The sequence below is a fragment of the Equus caballus genome, chromosome 16 (assembly GCF_041296265.1).
Source record: "Equus caballus isolate H_3958 breed thoroughbred chromosome 16, TB-T2T, whole genome shotgun sequence".
NCBI lineage: Eukaryota > Metazoa > Chordata > Mammalia > Perissodactyla > Equidae > Equus > Equus caballus.
This window is the reverse complement of record NC_091699.1, coordinates 79,744,071-79,759,060: the sequence shown is the minus strand read 5'-3', so window position 1 is coordinate 79,759,060 and position 14,990 is coordinate 79,744,071. Positions and strand designations below refer to the sequence as shown.

The following is a 14,990-nucleotide window of genomic DNA, read 5'->3' as shown; positions in this document are numbered from 1 at the left end:
CGGAGTTAGGACTGATCAGATAAGGCAACGTAGCTAGCTGTCTGAGAAGCTGTGACTATGAGGTAAAGTCTGTTTACTACTACTACCACCACTACATCTTTCTTAGAAATAAATATATATGAGGTCTTCAAAGGGAAAAATTGAACCGGAACAAATAAATCTCATTAACAAAGCAGTCAATTCCCTTTATTTTTAAAATTTTATGTACACATATGAATGATCTGTATAATGTACATTCAATATAGAAAGCTTTATATATTTGATAATGTATAGAACATTTCACAATTACACTAATCTCTTACATAACATCTTGACATCCGTTCTTCAATTTTTTTTTGCACAAGCTCCTTTTTCATTCAATTTGGTAAAGCCAGCTATACATACCAATGTGTACTGTGAGCTCTCACAAGGTTAATGATTGAGGAGAGGATACCAGTGAAAGGTATGGGACAAAACCTAATAGTGTTCGACGGTGGAGGAGGACAGCCATGGAGACTCGATGCAGGAGAGGGAAATACCCTTCCCAGGAACAAGAGACTTAGCCCAATTTCTGTAGACTATAGTTCAACACCAGTCACACTAATTCAAAAAAACATTATAAAAACTAGGAAGAGAGTTTTGTCTTTTTGATTCACAGTCTTGTAAACAGATATAAAGGAATAATATGTGCTTACATACATCAAGAAAAAAAAATTCTTGTGTACCCATTTAGGTTGATCCACAGAGTGCTTTCTTATAACGTGATACAATTAGAATCACTGACTTTTTTCCTAAATAAAAATATATTTATAGAAAAATGAATAACACTGTCATGAAACCAGGAGAAAGGCAGTAAGAGTTTGCTTCAACGTATCAGCTGGAGGAATGTGGACGGGGCACTGGCCTTTCGTCGTTTATTGTCTCTCATGAACGTTTCAAGTCTGAAAGCCAACGTCACCTGCCTCATGATCTACGGGAGGCGGCAGGTTTGACATGACTGACGAGGACGTCCCTGCGGTAAGGTAGCCAGCAACTCCAGGTCCTGCAACAGAGAGAGGAAAGTACATACCTTCTAGACAACAGTCCTGTGAAAACACTGACCTTTATAAAAATGTCAGAACCTGGTCAAGGACCCCAACATAAGTAACTGATAATCTATTAGAATATCTAAACGTACAATTAAACTTTAACAAATAGCTACTCAGCACTATTTTCATGGTTTGCCTTTAATACACGACAAAGGTCAAAATTATTTCAAAACTTATGCTGGACAGTAACACTGGTGTGGAAATATGGAAAAATTTTCCCTTCTCACATGTGGGAAGTTCAATTTTTCGAAAAATCCTAGGCATGGAAGGAAACCTATTTATGTCAAATTAAAAAAAAAAAACAAAAAAAACAAAACAAACAGGGAACAAACAGAAGAAATAAACTCTCTATTTGGTCAGCCCATCCAAAGTCATACGTGATCAAACTCTCAACAAAAACCACTTCTATCCACACTCAAGTTAACCTATTTTCATTTGGTGCAAAGAAATGCTATTGTAACAAGTGACACCAAATGAATAAGGGTTGCTAAACCAAGGTCTCTGAGAAAGAAAAGGTAGGCTCTGGACATCTGTCATAGAACAAAACAAGAATGCCACGGGAAAAGCTATCAATATTTTAGTTTTATATGTCTTCCTTGCTTCTAACAGTCTCTATTGCACGAAAATACTATATATGCCAGCATTTATCAAGCTGTGTCTTTCAAGCATATAATGACTTGAGTCCTCCAGTTTATCTCAAACATTGCAGAGACAGTCAATTACATCTCAGAACCACTGCACAAACTGTAGAGAGTACTTGCAAGAGACGCTGTAGCATAATACTGCATACTGAGCAATATTTTTAGCTGAAATTGTAGGGAACGTGGCAAACAGCTAAGGAACATCGAAGGGTTAAGACTAGAAAGGCAGTGGAAGCGGCATGCATTTAGCAAAATGGTTCTCTACCTGCTTCAGAGAGCTACACAGAAGTTAGCAAGCTGCCTGGCAGAGCGGATCTAAAGCCCGCTCCTGAGGTGAAGGGGGCTGCTGCCAGTTAGAAGGGAAGGAGACACACCTGAGGGGAGAAAAGAAATATAAGCAGCAAGGGAAGCTGTGAGGAAGTGCAAACAGCAGAGCAGTTTGATGAAGGCTAAGGCATAACAGGGACTGATGTAGGACACAAAGGGCACAATTCAGATTCACCTTGTTTTTCACCTTACAAGCATTTGTATCGAGGATGGGAAATGGTTCATACTACTTGGCAGACAAAGCATCTAGCGTTGTGATTACATGGCCAGAGACAACTCAGCCTGCGTGAGCTGTAGCATGCCACCCAGACCACCCAGGCACTCAGAACTTTGAAATTATAAAACTTAGAAAAAAGATTTTCACTTTTTAAGGTAGCGTGGGCCTGCAGCTATCAACCCCTGCCTTCCACCAATCAGGACACCGGGCCCTCCACAGACTGCTCAAAAAAGACAAAGCGGTTCAGAGTGATAGCACCGCACTGTTACATCACTTCCCACCAACCTCTCACTCTTTGAAACCTTAGGCAGCAGCAAGATTACAAGGGAACTATCAAGCAGGTCTCACCAAAGACGTAACCCTTAAGAATAAACCCCTAACCACTCCAGACTGGTATAGTTCCTGAGCATTTCTAATTGTGGGCTCAACTTGGTTCGTATCACACAAGTAGATTATGAGACCCAATCATGAATGCTACATACAGAAAACAGGCTAAGGCTGCAGTTCTCAAACTGTGTGCTGAGGCACCCTGGGGCAAATTCACAGGGGCATGGCTGGATATTTTAAATTTGAGAAACACAGAGACATCTGTTGGACACCATACAAACAACTACTTTCAAGTTGTTTGGACATAACTACTTAATAAACTTAACTATTAGGTATTTCTTTTTGCCTTGGGGTAGATGGAAAAAAAATCACTAAGATATTAAAGGTATTGTGAACTGAGAAAGTTTGGGAACCTCTAGGCTAAATCTAAATTGTGAAATGATAAGCCTAGAAGGATCATCCAGAATAGACCAAATTCTAGCCCCACCATTTGCCTCTAAAATTTGGGAAACACAAATCAATTTCTGGATATTTCTGTAAACCAAGTCTGAGACGCTGTCTCACTCACACCCCTCGCACTCCTTGAGGATACATCTGGTTTCCAGGGGCCAGAAGGTTAAGTCTGCTCATTAGGATGGGATAGAGCAGTTGTGTTCTCCAGAGAAAAGTGAGAGGAAAGAGAAGGGGCTGCCAGAAATGGGGCATGTGGCAATACCGCGCAAGGCTGTCACTTAAGAGAAATGAGGAAAGATGGAAAGTTAACAAAGAATTCCACAAAACAGAATTGGCTGCCATGATGGAACAGTGGAAGGAGCATGGGCTTTGATGAAAATGAACATGAGATTTTCAGTGGGGAAAATAAAAAAAGGAAGCCCTGCCTTAGCAGTCAATGTCTTACAATAAACTGACATTGACCTTCGGGAATGTTTCCTAACATTGCTCACATGGTATAGTCTTGGGTGAGTATAACAAGAAAAACAAAACTCTGCAAAGAACTAGTGACCTGGTTTGAGGAGAGGCCCAAGAACTGCACCCTCTCTCCCTTTAATGATCTTAGGAAGCCCAAGTAACTATCCCACATGCCTCTAATTAAATACATACATATATATAAAGTTCTTCTCTTCCACTTCCAGCTCCTAGAAGCATCTTTCACCTTGGCGTGCTTCTCTTCTTTTCCCTGTTGCTCCTTCTCTCTCTGATTTTCTAGGTGGTGTAATTTGAGAATTTTCACTGCTGAAATTGTTTGTATAGGGCCTTGAGCTAGCACCAAGCTCTTCTAGAATCTAAGAAATGGCTAAGCAACCCAAGGCCCTGGACAATGAGCAACTACAGATAATCTGCGTCATGGATAAAATCCCACTGAGGCACTTTTAGATGAGGATTTATCATAAAAACAAAACAATATGCCAGGCCAGAGAGCCAGTCTCATCTGAGGCAGTCTCACCTTAACTTCTCAATACTGAATAATCCTGCCTAGACATTTTAATTTTTATCCCAAATCCTGAACAAGTGACTGAATAACATTTACTCAGAAGTCAGGTAGAAGAAAATCATAAATGTATTTTCGGTCATTCTTGTCTTATTTTGAAACAGTAATTAACTTTCCTTTATCTTTCCCCATCTCCTAAACAAAATCCACTGACTTGCCAAACTCACCCAAAGGTACAGTTAGAAGAAAAGGCTGGTGATGCGTGTTCTCACAGTACCTTATTTGATTTGCCAATCAGTTACAGAGGGACTGGGTCAATCTGAATCTTTTCAAGATTGAGGCTAGAGTGGGATAAATTTAAAATTCCAATTCAACACAACGCTGTATACATTCCATGGAATTCCACATAATGGGCTTTTATCATTATTAGAAGTGCCTGCCCCTTTTATCAAACACATGACACACAATATATCAATGGAAAAGCTCTAACACACACAAAATCATCTGTCAACCCACGCAATAAGTACACATCAATTCAAATGGCAGTACTTTAACTCTTCAAATAGTCCTTTCAAACAAGATAGACTAGAGCCGATGGGAAAATCTTAAATCTTCCTGAACAACTAACATCTCAACAAAAGAACATCCCAGATGGATGTGCTAAGAATTGTACAATTTCAGGGCCAACATGGCTCAGAGCTAGTCCAGACTGTCCCAAAGCGACGTGCCTGCAGGCTTCAGCAACAGCCTTCAGAATTGCCACAGTAACACCAGGGCCTTTCCAGGTTGGGATTTATACCATCTCCCCCTCGACTGGTTGTGTGGAACTTGCTGTCTCTTTCTGTCCCTTGAGTGGGCCCTAGGATGTGAAGAAATCTGAAGAAAATTTGTTGTTCCCTAACCCTCTTCCATCCGCTACGGCTCATCACGGCTGCTTCTCATACCTCATTCAAAAGCCACCACAGAGATTCACGTAAAAGGAAAGGCACAGACAGGAACCTTTTTACTCCCTGTACTTTGTCTATAATTATTAGGGGATTTGGATGGGGGTAAGGACCAAAATGATTTCTAAAGTCTAGGTCTCTAAAGATAAATCCCTCTCTCTCCTGTATTCTAACCCCAGACCTTCTGGCCCACAGCCCGCTAGTTAGTCAGGACCACCTGCAGTCTTTTATTCCATCAAGTCAAGTCAACAAACGCTAAGTACAATGGAGAACACACAGAGTTAAAAGACGGCTTTGCAGCAAAGCTTATAATCTACATCTTACTATTCTTCAGGGTCAAATTTTAAATAAGTTTACTCTTTGCTAAAAAAAAATAAGGCAGATTTTCGAATCATAATATCCTATATATGAAATAATGAATGTAATGCGGTATTATGTAAACTTCTGGAAAAAGGGTCTAAATAGGAAAAGTTTTTAGTGTGCCTATAAGAACACACTTAGAAGCTACAGCTTTACCCCAAATTTAAGAGAGATATGGAATAGACTAAGACCATATTCTAGGTATGTCTCTCCACAGATAGCATAGCACATGGGATGGAAAAGTTAGCAGGGAAATCTACAGCACTCTGCTCGTAATGTATACACACGACCAGCAGCCAAAGCACCACAGGTTTATAAATATTAGGGCTCTGTTTATAAATTTTAGTGAATTAATATTAAAGTACTCACAATGGGAAAAAACCAGTAGTGTCACGACCAAGTCTAAAATTAAAACCAAGCAAAACTTTCTCCAAAGTCCCTATTTTTGAATATTCAAAATTTAGTCTTCACAATTTATAAATTTCTATACTAGCAGTCAGGATTATTAAAACAATTACACTGGTCTGAGAAACACTGTGTAGTAATTTTTTTCTTTCCATTTACCTAAATCATCTCTGGTTAGAGGAGGAAGCAGGGCTGACATTTTTTTATATACTATAATTTCAGGCAGACGCTAAGAACCACCTCATATTCTTAAGGTGAATTTCAAACTGAAATTTTTATACCAGAGACAATATTTCATTTTCAGCACACAACAACAGAATACTGTGACTTTCTTTTTAAACAGAAACCAATATGAAAACAAGTATTCTAAAGTTATTAGGCAATTAGTATATCAAATGGACAATTGTCCTGAGCTTCAAAAGTGTATTATCTTTTGATTCCTAAGCAGTAAAACATCCTTTCCTTTATGGTACACATGTATCTCCTTCTCAAGAGAGGACAAACCCTAAGTATGTGGTAAAACTACAGACTAATCACTGGAAACTTAGAAGAAAAATATTTCACGTGAGTATACATATTTGGAATGTCAAGCTGTTATTTTGAAAGAAATAGAATGACGCTATCATGTTTCTGATACCAGTATTTCTGAGTAGATATTTCTCCACTCTTTTTACATATTTACGATAAACATTTAAAACAGCCATGCTCCAAACATAACCTATGACACCATTAATGAATTGGATCAAAACAGCGGAGTCCATGTTTCAGTCAGCACACATTCAACACAAGAGCAATCCACACGCTCTTTAGGGCTAAAATCAGAGGTCTACTGCATGCCCACAGCACCTTCAAAACAGGTAGCTGGTAGCCTAAGAAAACCCTCTAAATGCTATTTTCAGTCTAGTCACGGCAAAAGGAAGGTCTCAGTGGCTTCTGCTGTATGTCTTAGGGTAACCAATTAGGTGTGGTTTACCTGTGAGGTATCCTGCTGTTTGGGACTCAGAAATAAACAAATCATGTTTCTGATCTTTGAAGGCACTCCAGACTGAAGAACGAGATAGGATTTCATTCACCTAGGGAAGTAAAGCAAACTCTTTGAACATAAACAAATTAAGGACTGGAGGCTGGAAGACAGAACTAAAGAGAAAAGGCAAACTTCCAAGGCCGAAGGAAGAAGACCAGCTGAGGAAAGATCAAAGAGGGAACAAGACCTAGCATTCATCAAACATTCTATACTAGGCACATCTCATTAAGCCAGACCCAAAGAAGTCCCTAAGTCAGTCTGCCCTCTAAACTTGGACTCTGTTATTTGAACCTGCAGTTTACTGACTTGTACGTAATTCGGGGAGGAAGGTTTGCCTGTGATAGTAACGAGCGGCTGACTGTGTGGTGCGGGCTCATGAAGTATCCTGAGAAAGGAGTTTGACGAGGAGATGCTGCAAACTCAAGCTAAAACTTACAGTAGTCTTTCAAATTATGAGTTATGACCCGTTAGAAATTTATGAACTTGATTAAGAAGGTTGTGATTAACATGCTTGAGAAAATAAAACAGGCGACTATAGAAAGCATCAGAGTATGACAGCTAAAATGGCTAAGTATTATTCTGTGATACATACATACATACATACATAAGTATAAACAACGTGTGTGTAAATGTGCACTGGACTAAGATGAAAGACATATTTCCTTCTAAGTGACACAGAAAAAAGTTTAGGAAATTGCACTTTAGAGGATATCTTTCACACATCAATGTTCAAATATTTATTGTGCACCTTGTATGTGGCATGCACAGTGGACACACAGATGTGAAAGACAGTCTCTGTCTCTGAAGTACTGACAGTCTAGTAGGGGAGACAGACAGTGCCAGATAATTTACTGGTAAGCACTAAAGCAGAGAGACACACGGGGGCCGTGAGAGCCCTAGAGACTCCCTGCCCGACCCTTGGAAAGAAGCAATGGTGAAGTGATCAGTTGTGAAGGTGGTGGAGAGTCCCTATTTTGGACACTATCACTCCTCCTTCCTCCTCTTGGGAGTGGAAGGTGGGTGTCAGGGTTACTGGGCTAATTTCATCAACTGGAATCCTGAAGCAGGTCGACGGGAAGACAACTGCCTGCACGTGATATACAGGAATGCCTATGCTTGGCATTCAGAACACTCATAATCAAAGCCCCCAATTTACTTATTAAACACACAGTTAATGACTGCAGCAACACATGCCGTCTCTCTTCTTTCATGTCACTTTGTTCAAACGATGATACTGACGAAATGAACACTGGCATAAAAAATGTTTCTTTACTTGGAACATATGCACACAGTGGATTCACCAAAGGAAAGCTTTAAGTCAATTTAAAACTATAAAAAGAGATTAGGAGGTAGGAACAATCCAAACGGCATATACATACAATGGAATATTATTCAGCCCTAAAAATGAATGAAGTATCGATATATGGTACAACATGGATGAACCTCAAAAACATGCTAAATGACAGAAGCCAGACACAAAAGATTACATATTGTATGATTCCATTTATATGAAATTTCCAGAATAGGTGAATTCATAGAGAATGGTGGGTGCCAGAGGCTGGGCGGGGAAGGGTTGAGTAACTGCTTAATGAGTAGAGAGTTTCCTTTTGGGAACCGGATAAGGTGGTGATTATACAACATTGTTAATGCACTAAATATCCATTAATTGTTCACTTTAAAATGGTTAATTTTATGCTAAGGTAAATTTCACCTCAATTAGAAAAAAAGAGAGAAAGCATTAGTAGATAAGGCTATACATTAACACTCAATGAGGAACTCTTCAGAAGCAACATTAAGAATAAAACAAAAGAGGAAATTAAATTACTGAAATGGCTTGAAGTCAGCATATGCATGCGGCGGAAACACAATATATATCTAAGTCACAACAAAAAGGAAACCAACACTGTATAAGTGCTAATACAGAAAGGAAATGAAACTAAAATGATGTTCTGTATCTTTCAAAATGGCATTATGTGATGGTTAATGAATGTGGTTATCACTATCCAACAACTCCTAGAACTGAAAGTTAACCTTAACCAGCATTAAAAACTCAATATTCTTCTATGCTGAAGAATTTTGGCATTTTTCTTCCTGAAATGTACAACGTGCTATCACTATCATGGGTGACTATTTGAGTATCTAGTTTGTGTTCTTTCACTGGCTATGAGGCAGCTATGCTAGTCCATCCTTGGTCTCGGGATCTGCTCCAGTTATAGCCGAGAGCAGCACATCTGTAAATGGAACCCGAGCAGAGGTGTGTGGATTGTACATGGCCAGGACTCTTGGCTTTGAGGATGGCTGTAATTGGCAGATCCAAGCCGCCTCTGTGCAGGCTCACCTGTTCTCCATGCTGCAGGCTTCGAGTCATGGCCTTGAGAGCTTTAACAATCTGAGCCTTAGTCGCTGCTGGGCTGTCCAGATTTTCAAGGCCAATGCCTTCAAGTAACTTTAAGAGGTATGGGACCAAATCTGCTTTCAGGGCCTAGAAGAGAATATTAAGCATATATATATGCTGAAAAAAAAGTAACAATCCACTGAAGAAATAATTTTTTAACCCACTTTATTTTAATGCCAAATGCAGATTTTTTTTGTGTCTAATAAAATGGCATTCTTTAATGAGATTTTATTCTGTGCCATCAACTTTTCTAAATGCTACACATTGATTATTTTATTTAATCCAACACCTAACAATGTAGGCACAATATTACTGATAGAAAAATCAAGGCATGGAGGGTGAAACATTTAACAGTCAGAGCTGGGCAGCGATGCAATCTCTGTCTTGACTGACGAAGCGTAGATTGAGCTTTTAGCCACTACACTGGGCTCCCTCCTCTAATGACATTATACTATTTGGCAACAATATCTGATGTATCCTAATATTTTTTTCACATTATCTTAAATCAACCTTTGCATTCACCATATATTTCCTATCAGCCTAATAAAGGCTAAATAATACTCTAGTATGATACAATTTTCACTGCCCACTCTGAAACTCAAAGGGGTAGAAGTAACTAACATTTAGTGAGGGTACTTCTTTTTATAGATATTATTCTCATAAAAACCCTGTGAGGTAGTCATAACTTTATCTTATAGATGACAAATCTGAGCACTGCAAGGTTACGTATCACGCCTGAGGTCACAGAGCCACCAAGTGGTGGAACTAGTTTATGTTCTTTCCAATCCCCAAGCCAATCCTAAGTTTGAACCTCAGAGCAACCAATTATCTCCTTGAGATGTACCCAACACTTATCTGCCTAAATGAGGGGTGGGGTTTGGGTGGGTGCAGGTTGGGGGGTGAGGAGAGATGTGAGAGGAAAAGGGGCTGGGAGAAAAAGGAGAGCCAGATAATAGAAATGCAGGGCCTTGTATTTAGGCTAAGGATGTCAGATGTCACTTCGTCATCTGGCAGGTAATAGGAAACCACTGAAGGATTTTAAGATGAAGAGTGACCCAGTTATATTTGAGTTATATTTTAGAAAGATCACTTTCACAATGATTTTGAAATTTATCATACACTTTTTGGATCCTTCAGTGTCCGTCTAACTCTACACTGGTACCCACCAAGACTTATATTCATTAGTGGGTGGTCTCTTTGAAAAGGACAATAAAAATCTTGGCATGTTTCTTAAACATGACTTAAAAAACAAAGGGGTCAATAAACTGGAAGAATCTTTCCAAAGAGGATGAAGCAAATTTTACAAAGGAAACTAAGGATAAATGCTTAAGTAAATGAGCAAAATTTAAGATTTAAACACCACAAAAGTACTTTGACACTGGTGAGATTTTTGGGAGCTGGGCCACCTTTCTGTGTGTGTATATACATGTGTGCCTGTGTGTGTGTGTATAAAATACAAAATTTTGTGCGTACACAAACTCACAAATTACCTCTCTGCCAAACCTAAGCTAAACCTAAGTCAGGGAAACCAAATCAGTGCTAAGTAAGTGGAAATCTATTTGTCTGGTATGTCTGCTTTCCGAAAACAGTGCTGGATCTAGAAAGTCACTTACTTGTGCTACTAATTCATTCTGCTCCTTCTGAAACATTCGATTAATTGCTTCACAGCCTAGACCAATGGTATCTGGTCGCTTTTTCATTCCATTCATCAGTGGGCCAATGGTCTCTAAAGATGCCATGGCTCGAACACACAGCTGGGTGCCCAAAAAGAGAAGATTACTTGAAGAAGAGCAATATTTTACATAGCACAGTAAACACCGTAACAATAAAACATATGAAAAACCTACACTCAGTTCAAGTTTAATAATGAACTGAGTCAAATTCAGTCTCCTATTAATTCTATCACTAAACTGATTTAAGAATTGTTACAATACCATGTGGTTCCTATGCAGAAAGGCACATGGTAGGAAGGGGATTTATAATGCAAGGTACATTAGTGAGGAAGAAGGAGCACAGATACATTGTAGGGCTATAAGCTACTAAATGGATTCATCAATACCTCGTTTTCAGACAGGGCATGGATAACACGAATGGCACTCTTAGGAATGGCATTGTTCCTATGATTCATCGCCTGGATAACTTTGGGAAGATGGCCCAATGGTGGGACCTGATCAGCCAGCTGAGGTTGTGCACTGAAGAGACACACTGTTGCCGTTGTCAAAGTTTCCAGAGTTTCTCCCTGAAGGGTGTAAAGCAAACAAACAAACTGTAAAATACTGATAAAGTCCTAAACATCCTTAGCAATTATTTGGTGTTCAAAACTAAGGATCCACAAGTTCTAAGTGCTGATACTTGAAAATTGATTCACAAATCCTAAGAGAAGAACAAACTTCCCTGTCTTGATAAAAGGTAGACTTCAAAATAAATTTAAGAATTTGGTATCTTAATCTAAGCAGTCTTTCACTGGGCAAGGTCACATCACATTTCTATTGCAGGTTTAAAAGATCATCTCCCAAAAGATATTACTAGAAATTTTTAGATAATACAGAAATGACAGAATCAAAGAACACCAGTAATTCAGGAGAACGTAGAACTAGTAAAATGTTTTCCCCAGTTCTATTAAAAAATCCTACTATTTAACATGCCTGCTGCCATAATGCACTTTCCACTGCAGATAATGGATTACAAAGACCTATAACTTATACCATTATATGCGGACATATATATATCCATAATATACTGCATCTTAAATGAACATGGAAACCCAGGGATGTGCCCAAAAAGAAAGGTGATATAGGAGGAAAATATTTTGAGTTTTTGCCTTTCTAATTAGAGTTTCTACTTTTGAGGATTTCATTTTTTAAGCAAAGTTTGGATGCAGTAAAAATCCTAGTAAAGAGAAAATATGATTATGGAAAGAAACATACATAAATATTTGGCATACTAATAATATTTTTTTAAAAGTTTTGCTAAGCTAATGACAGTAACTACTAATTTCTAAGGACTCGACATGAGCCAGACGTTACGCTAAGGAATCCACATATATCAAAACTCATTAAAACCTCAGCCTTAGGGGCAGATGCTGTGATTATTCTATAAATGTGGCAACTCAGGCAAAGTCATTAGGTATTGTCCAAGGTCACAGAGCTAGTCGGGGGTGGAGCTGGTGTGGGGTCCAGGACCATCTAACAACACAGCTCGGTCTCTGAATCACCTTGCTCTATAGCCAGGCTGTTTAATTCAACAGCAATCACGTACCTCAGTTACCGCCAATCTAAAGGTTCAAGTAACAAAAACCTTACATGCTATCAGGGTTTCTGACTCACCAAACCAACACCAAGCCTACTTGCTCACTCACTGCTGCTTTCCTGGTAGCCTTCAGCTTTGAGCACAGGTACAGGGTTCACTCATGTAGTTACTACTCTGTCTATTTCTTTAACTAGGGTCATCCCTGCCAGAGATAGAAAGCTGAGTGAAGAACGTGCCCTAGCAGGACACACTTCCATTTAGGCTTCTACACTGAATATTTAGGTTTCTCATTAAAATTATACAATCATTGAAAATGGGGGGGCAGAAACCTTCTTTCAGAGCTTCTACAATTGTCAGAAATAGCATCTTTTTAACATAGATATCTCCAATTTTCGCTCAGAAATAACCATTTTACTAAGGAGTTTCACTTCTAAACATGCCCAAAGAAGATGAACAGACACATCTGAGTTTAAATGCAGCTACTATATTGAAAGAGGTAGCCAATTCTTAATCTGTGGTCAATGAGGACGGTGTTTTAAGACAAACACTATCAGTATGTTCAGCAAACTATTTGAAATGTTTTGCTGATGGCTGAAGCTTACATGAGGATTGTTCTTCTCCAAGAGCTCAGTTAATTTTTCTAGCAGTGCAATAAGAAATTCTCTAGGCTTTCTTAGAACCCAAGCTGGTTGTGCAATAAAGATTCTCAAGAAAACTCCTCCAACAGCAAGTTCACCCTCTGCTTCGCCAAACACCACGGCAAAATCTTCAGGCAGCTTTAAATAGAGAAAGAACCACAGTCAACTCACTTATCATTAGCGGTACATTAAGCAAGAAATGCAAACCCTATTAAAGAAATATTTATGAAATTAACTAGTCTTTAAATAGTCATTAATATAATCAAATGATAATTATTGTTTTATTTTCTCTTAATAAAATTCAGAAAAGATGCTTGATTAATCACTTATTTCAAAAGCAAGTATTCCTACTTTTATGTTTAAAACATTTCCCAGGGGGAGACCTAAATGTCTTAATGACAAAGTATCTAATAAGTTGGCATTAAACTGATTCAGCAGGACTTTAAAAAAAAAACAACACATCAACAAAAAATACAGTAAAACATAAAATTCTTTCTTCTGAATAAAAGTAGATTTTTACCTTCCAGTTTACATCAGGGTTGTCTCGCTGATTTTTAAAGTGCCTTGGGGAAAGAAAGGGGGAAGGGGAAATACTTCAGTCACAGGAGACACTTTGATTAGCCTTCAGAAAAAGTCTCAGACAGGTGACAGACAAAGTGGGAATCGTTTGCCCTTCCCGGTGATTCCACCTGAAGGCCCTAAGCCATTATGTGTGCCTTTACTTACTCTAGCATCATTTCTCTAACTGTTGTGGACACTTTATCTCTGGAACTATCATTCCAAATTAACTCAGGATTTTCATGAGTTCCTTCAAAAATATGTACAGCAGCTTCGGGGTTGTCTCTCATGGCATCCATGAAAACACTTGGTAGAAACTTCATTAACGTAATTCGAACCTATGTGAGGGGGTTGAGAAAGAAAAAAACCTATTGGAAACATCTTCGTATTTGGTTTACTTCGCATTTCTCTAAGGTAGAATACTGCTGTCATGTGTGCTGTGGTTGGTGTGGGATGTAACTATTATCCATAAGCTCGGGAGGGGAGAATAGATAAACCTTGGTTATGCAATGGTAACTTTAACAAGGGTCACTACAACCTCCTCCTACTTACCTATCCAGTTTCATCTCCATTCTCTGCCTCAAATTTAAGAAACTAAGAAATTACTATCACTGATGTGTATAGTTCCCAGAACACACCCCGCCGGATCACACCTCAAACATGCTGTTCCCTCTTCACAGAACACCCTTAGCTGGCCTGTCCCTCCAACTCTTCCCCCATGCTCCCCACCCTTACAAACAAATTTTTCTCATGCTACCTTTGTCTGACAAGTATTTTTTAGCAGATTTATTTGCTGTACTATGTTTTATATTATACTGTACCTTTCTCCAAAAAGGATTTAAAAAGAAGCTTTAAAAAAAATACAACCAATAAATACATACACATAATTGAAAATTAGCATGAGGCATAAGGACAAAGGGAAAATGAAGGTTGGGACGATAAGTTTTCCTCAGGTCTTTACATGGTTTTCCCTCTTTTATGTCATTTAAGTCTGTGCTCAAATCTCATCTTACGGAACCTTCCCTGGCCCAACCTGTCTTGCTCATTGCTTGCATTCTCAGCCCCGGCTCACAGCAGCTATTCAAAAAAACTTACTTGAATGACTGAGAATAGTATGAAGTCAGTACACAAAGGAATCAAAAGTTTCGTATAATTGCTAGTGATATACTACAAATTTAGCTCTGAACTTCCTAGCAGCCAATGAACTAAAGAAAACAATGTCAGTTAGACGGTAGAGAGCATCCACACAATAGGCAGTATGTCACTTTTCTTGGTCACCACAGAATTCAAACAGGAAGTGATCACTTGCTCGTGTGCATACATTAAACATTTAAGTAAAAAAATATACATAATGCAAATCCTTCGGCTGTAAGCCTTCCAAGTTATGGCCAGGTCAGTCAGCTATTCTA

At 38.8% G+C, this 14,990-nt stretch overlaps 1 protein-coding gene across 2 annotated transcripts in view; it reads right to left on the bottom strand.

Moving 5' to 3' along the window:
• Positions 1 to 159: 159 nt before the first annotated feature.
• DNAJC13 (DnaJ heat shock protein family (Hsp40) member C13) overlaps positions 160 to 14,990 on the bottom strand; it is a 110,397-nt gene continuing 95,566 nt past the window's right edge. Inside the window, exons 49-56 of one of the 2 annotated variants that reach the window (XR_011427033.1) lie at positions 13,750 to 13,919; positions 13,544 to 13,586; positions 12,988 to 13,161; positions 11,196 to 11,375; positions 10,750 to 10,890; positions 9,080 to 9,223; positions 1,974 to 6,790; positions 160 to 1,021 (exon numbers count right to left, since the gene is read on the bottom strand). Coding sequence is in view for 1 of the 2 variants with exons in the window: in XM_023620933.2 (XP_023476701.2) it covers positions 915 to 1,021; positions 6,691 to 6,790; positions 9,080 to 9,223; positions 10,750 to 10,890; positions 11,196 to 11,375; positions 12,988 to 13,161; positions 13,544 to 13,586; positions 13,750 to 13,919 (1,059 nt within the window). In the remaining variant the exon portion in view is untranslated. The remainder of the gene's footprint in view (positions 1,022 to 1,973; positions 6,791 to 9,079; positions 9,224 to 10,749; positions 10,891 to 11,195; positions 11,376 to 12,987; positions 13,162 to 13,543; positions 13,587 to 13,749; positions 13,920 to 14,990) is intronic. The other variant, XM_023620933.2, reaches the window with a different exon arrangement.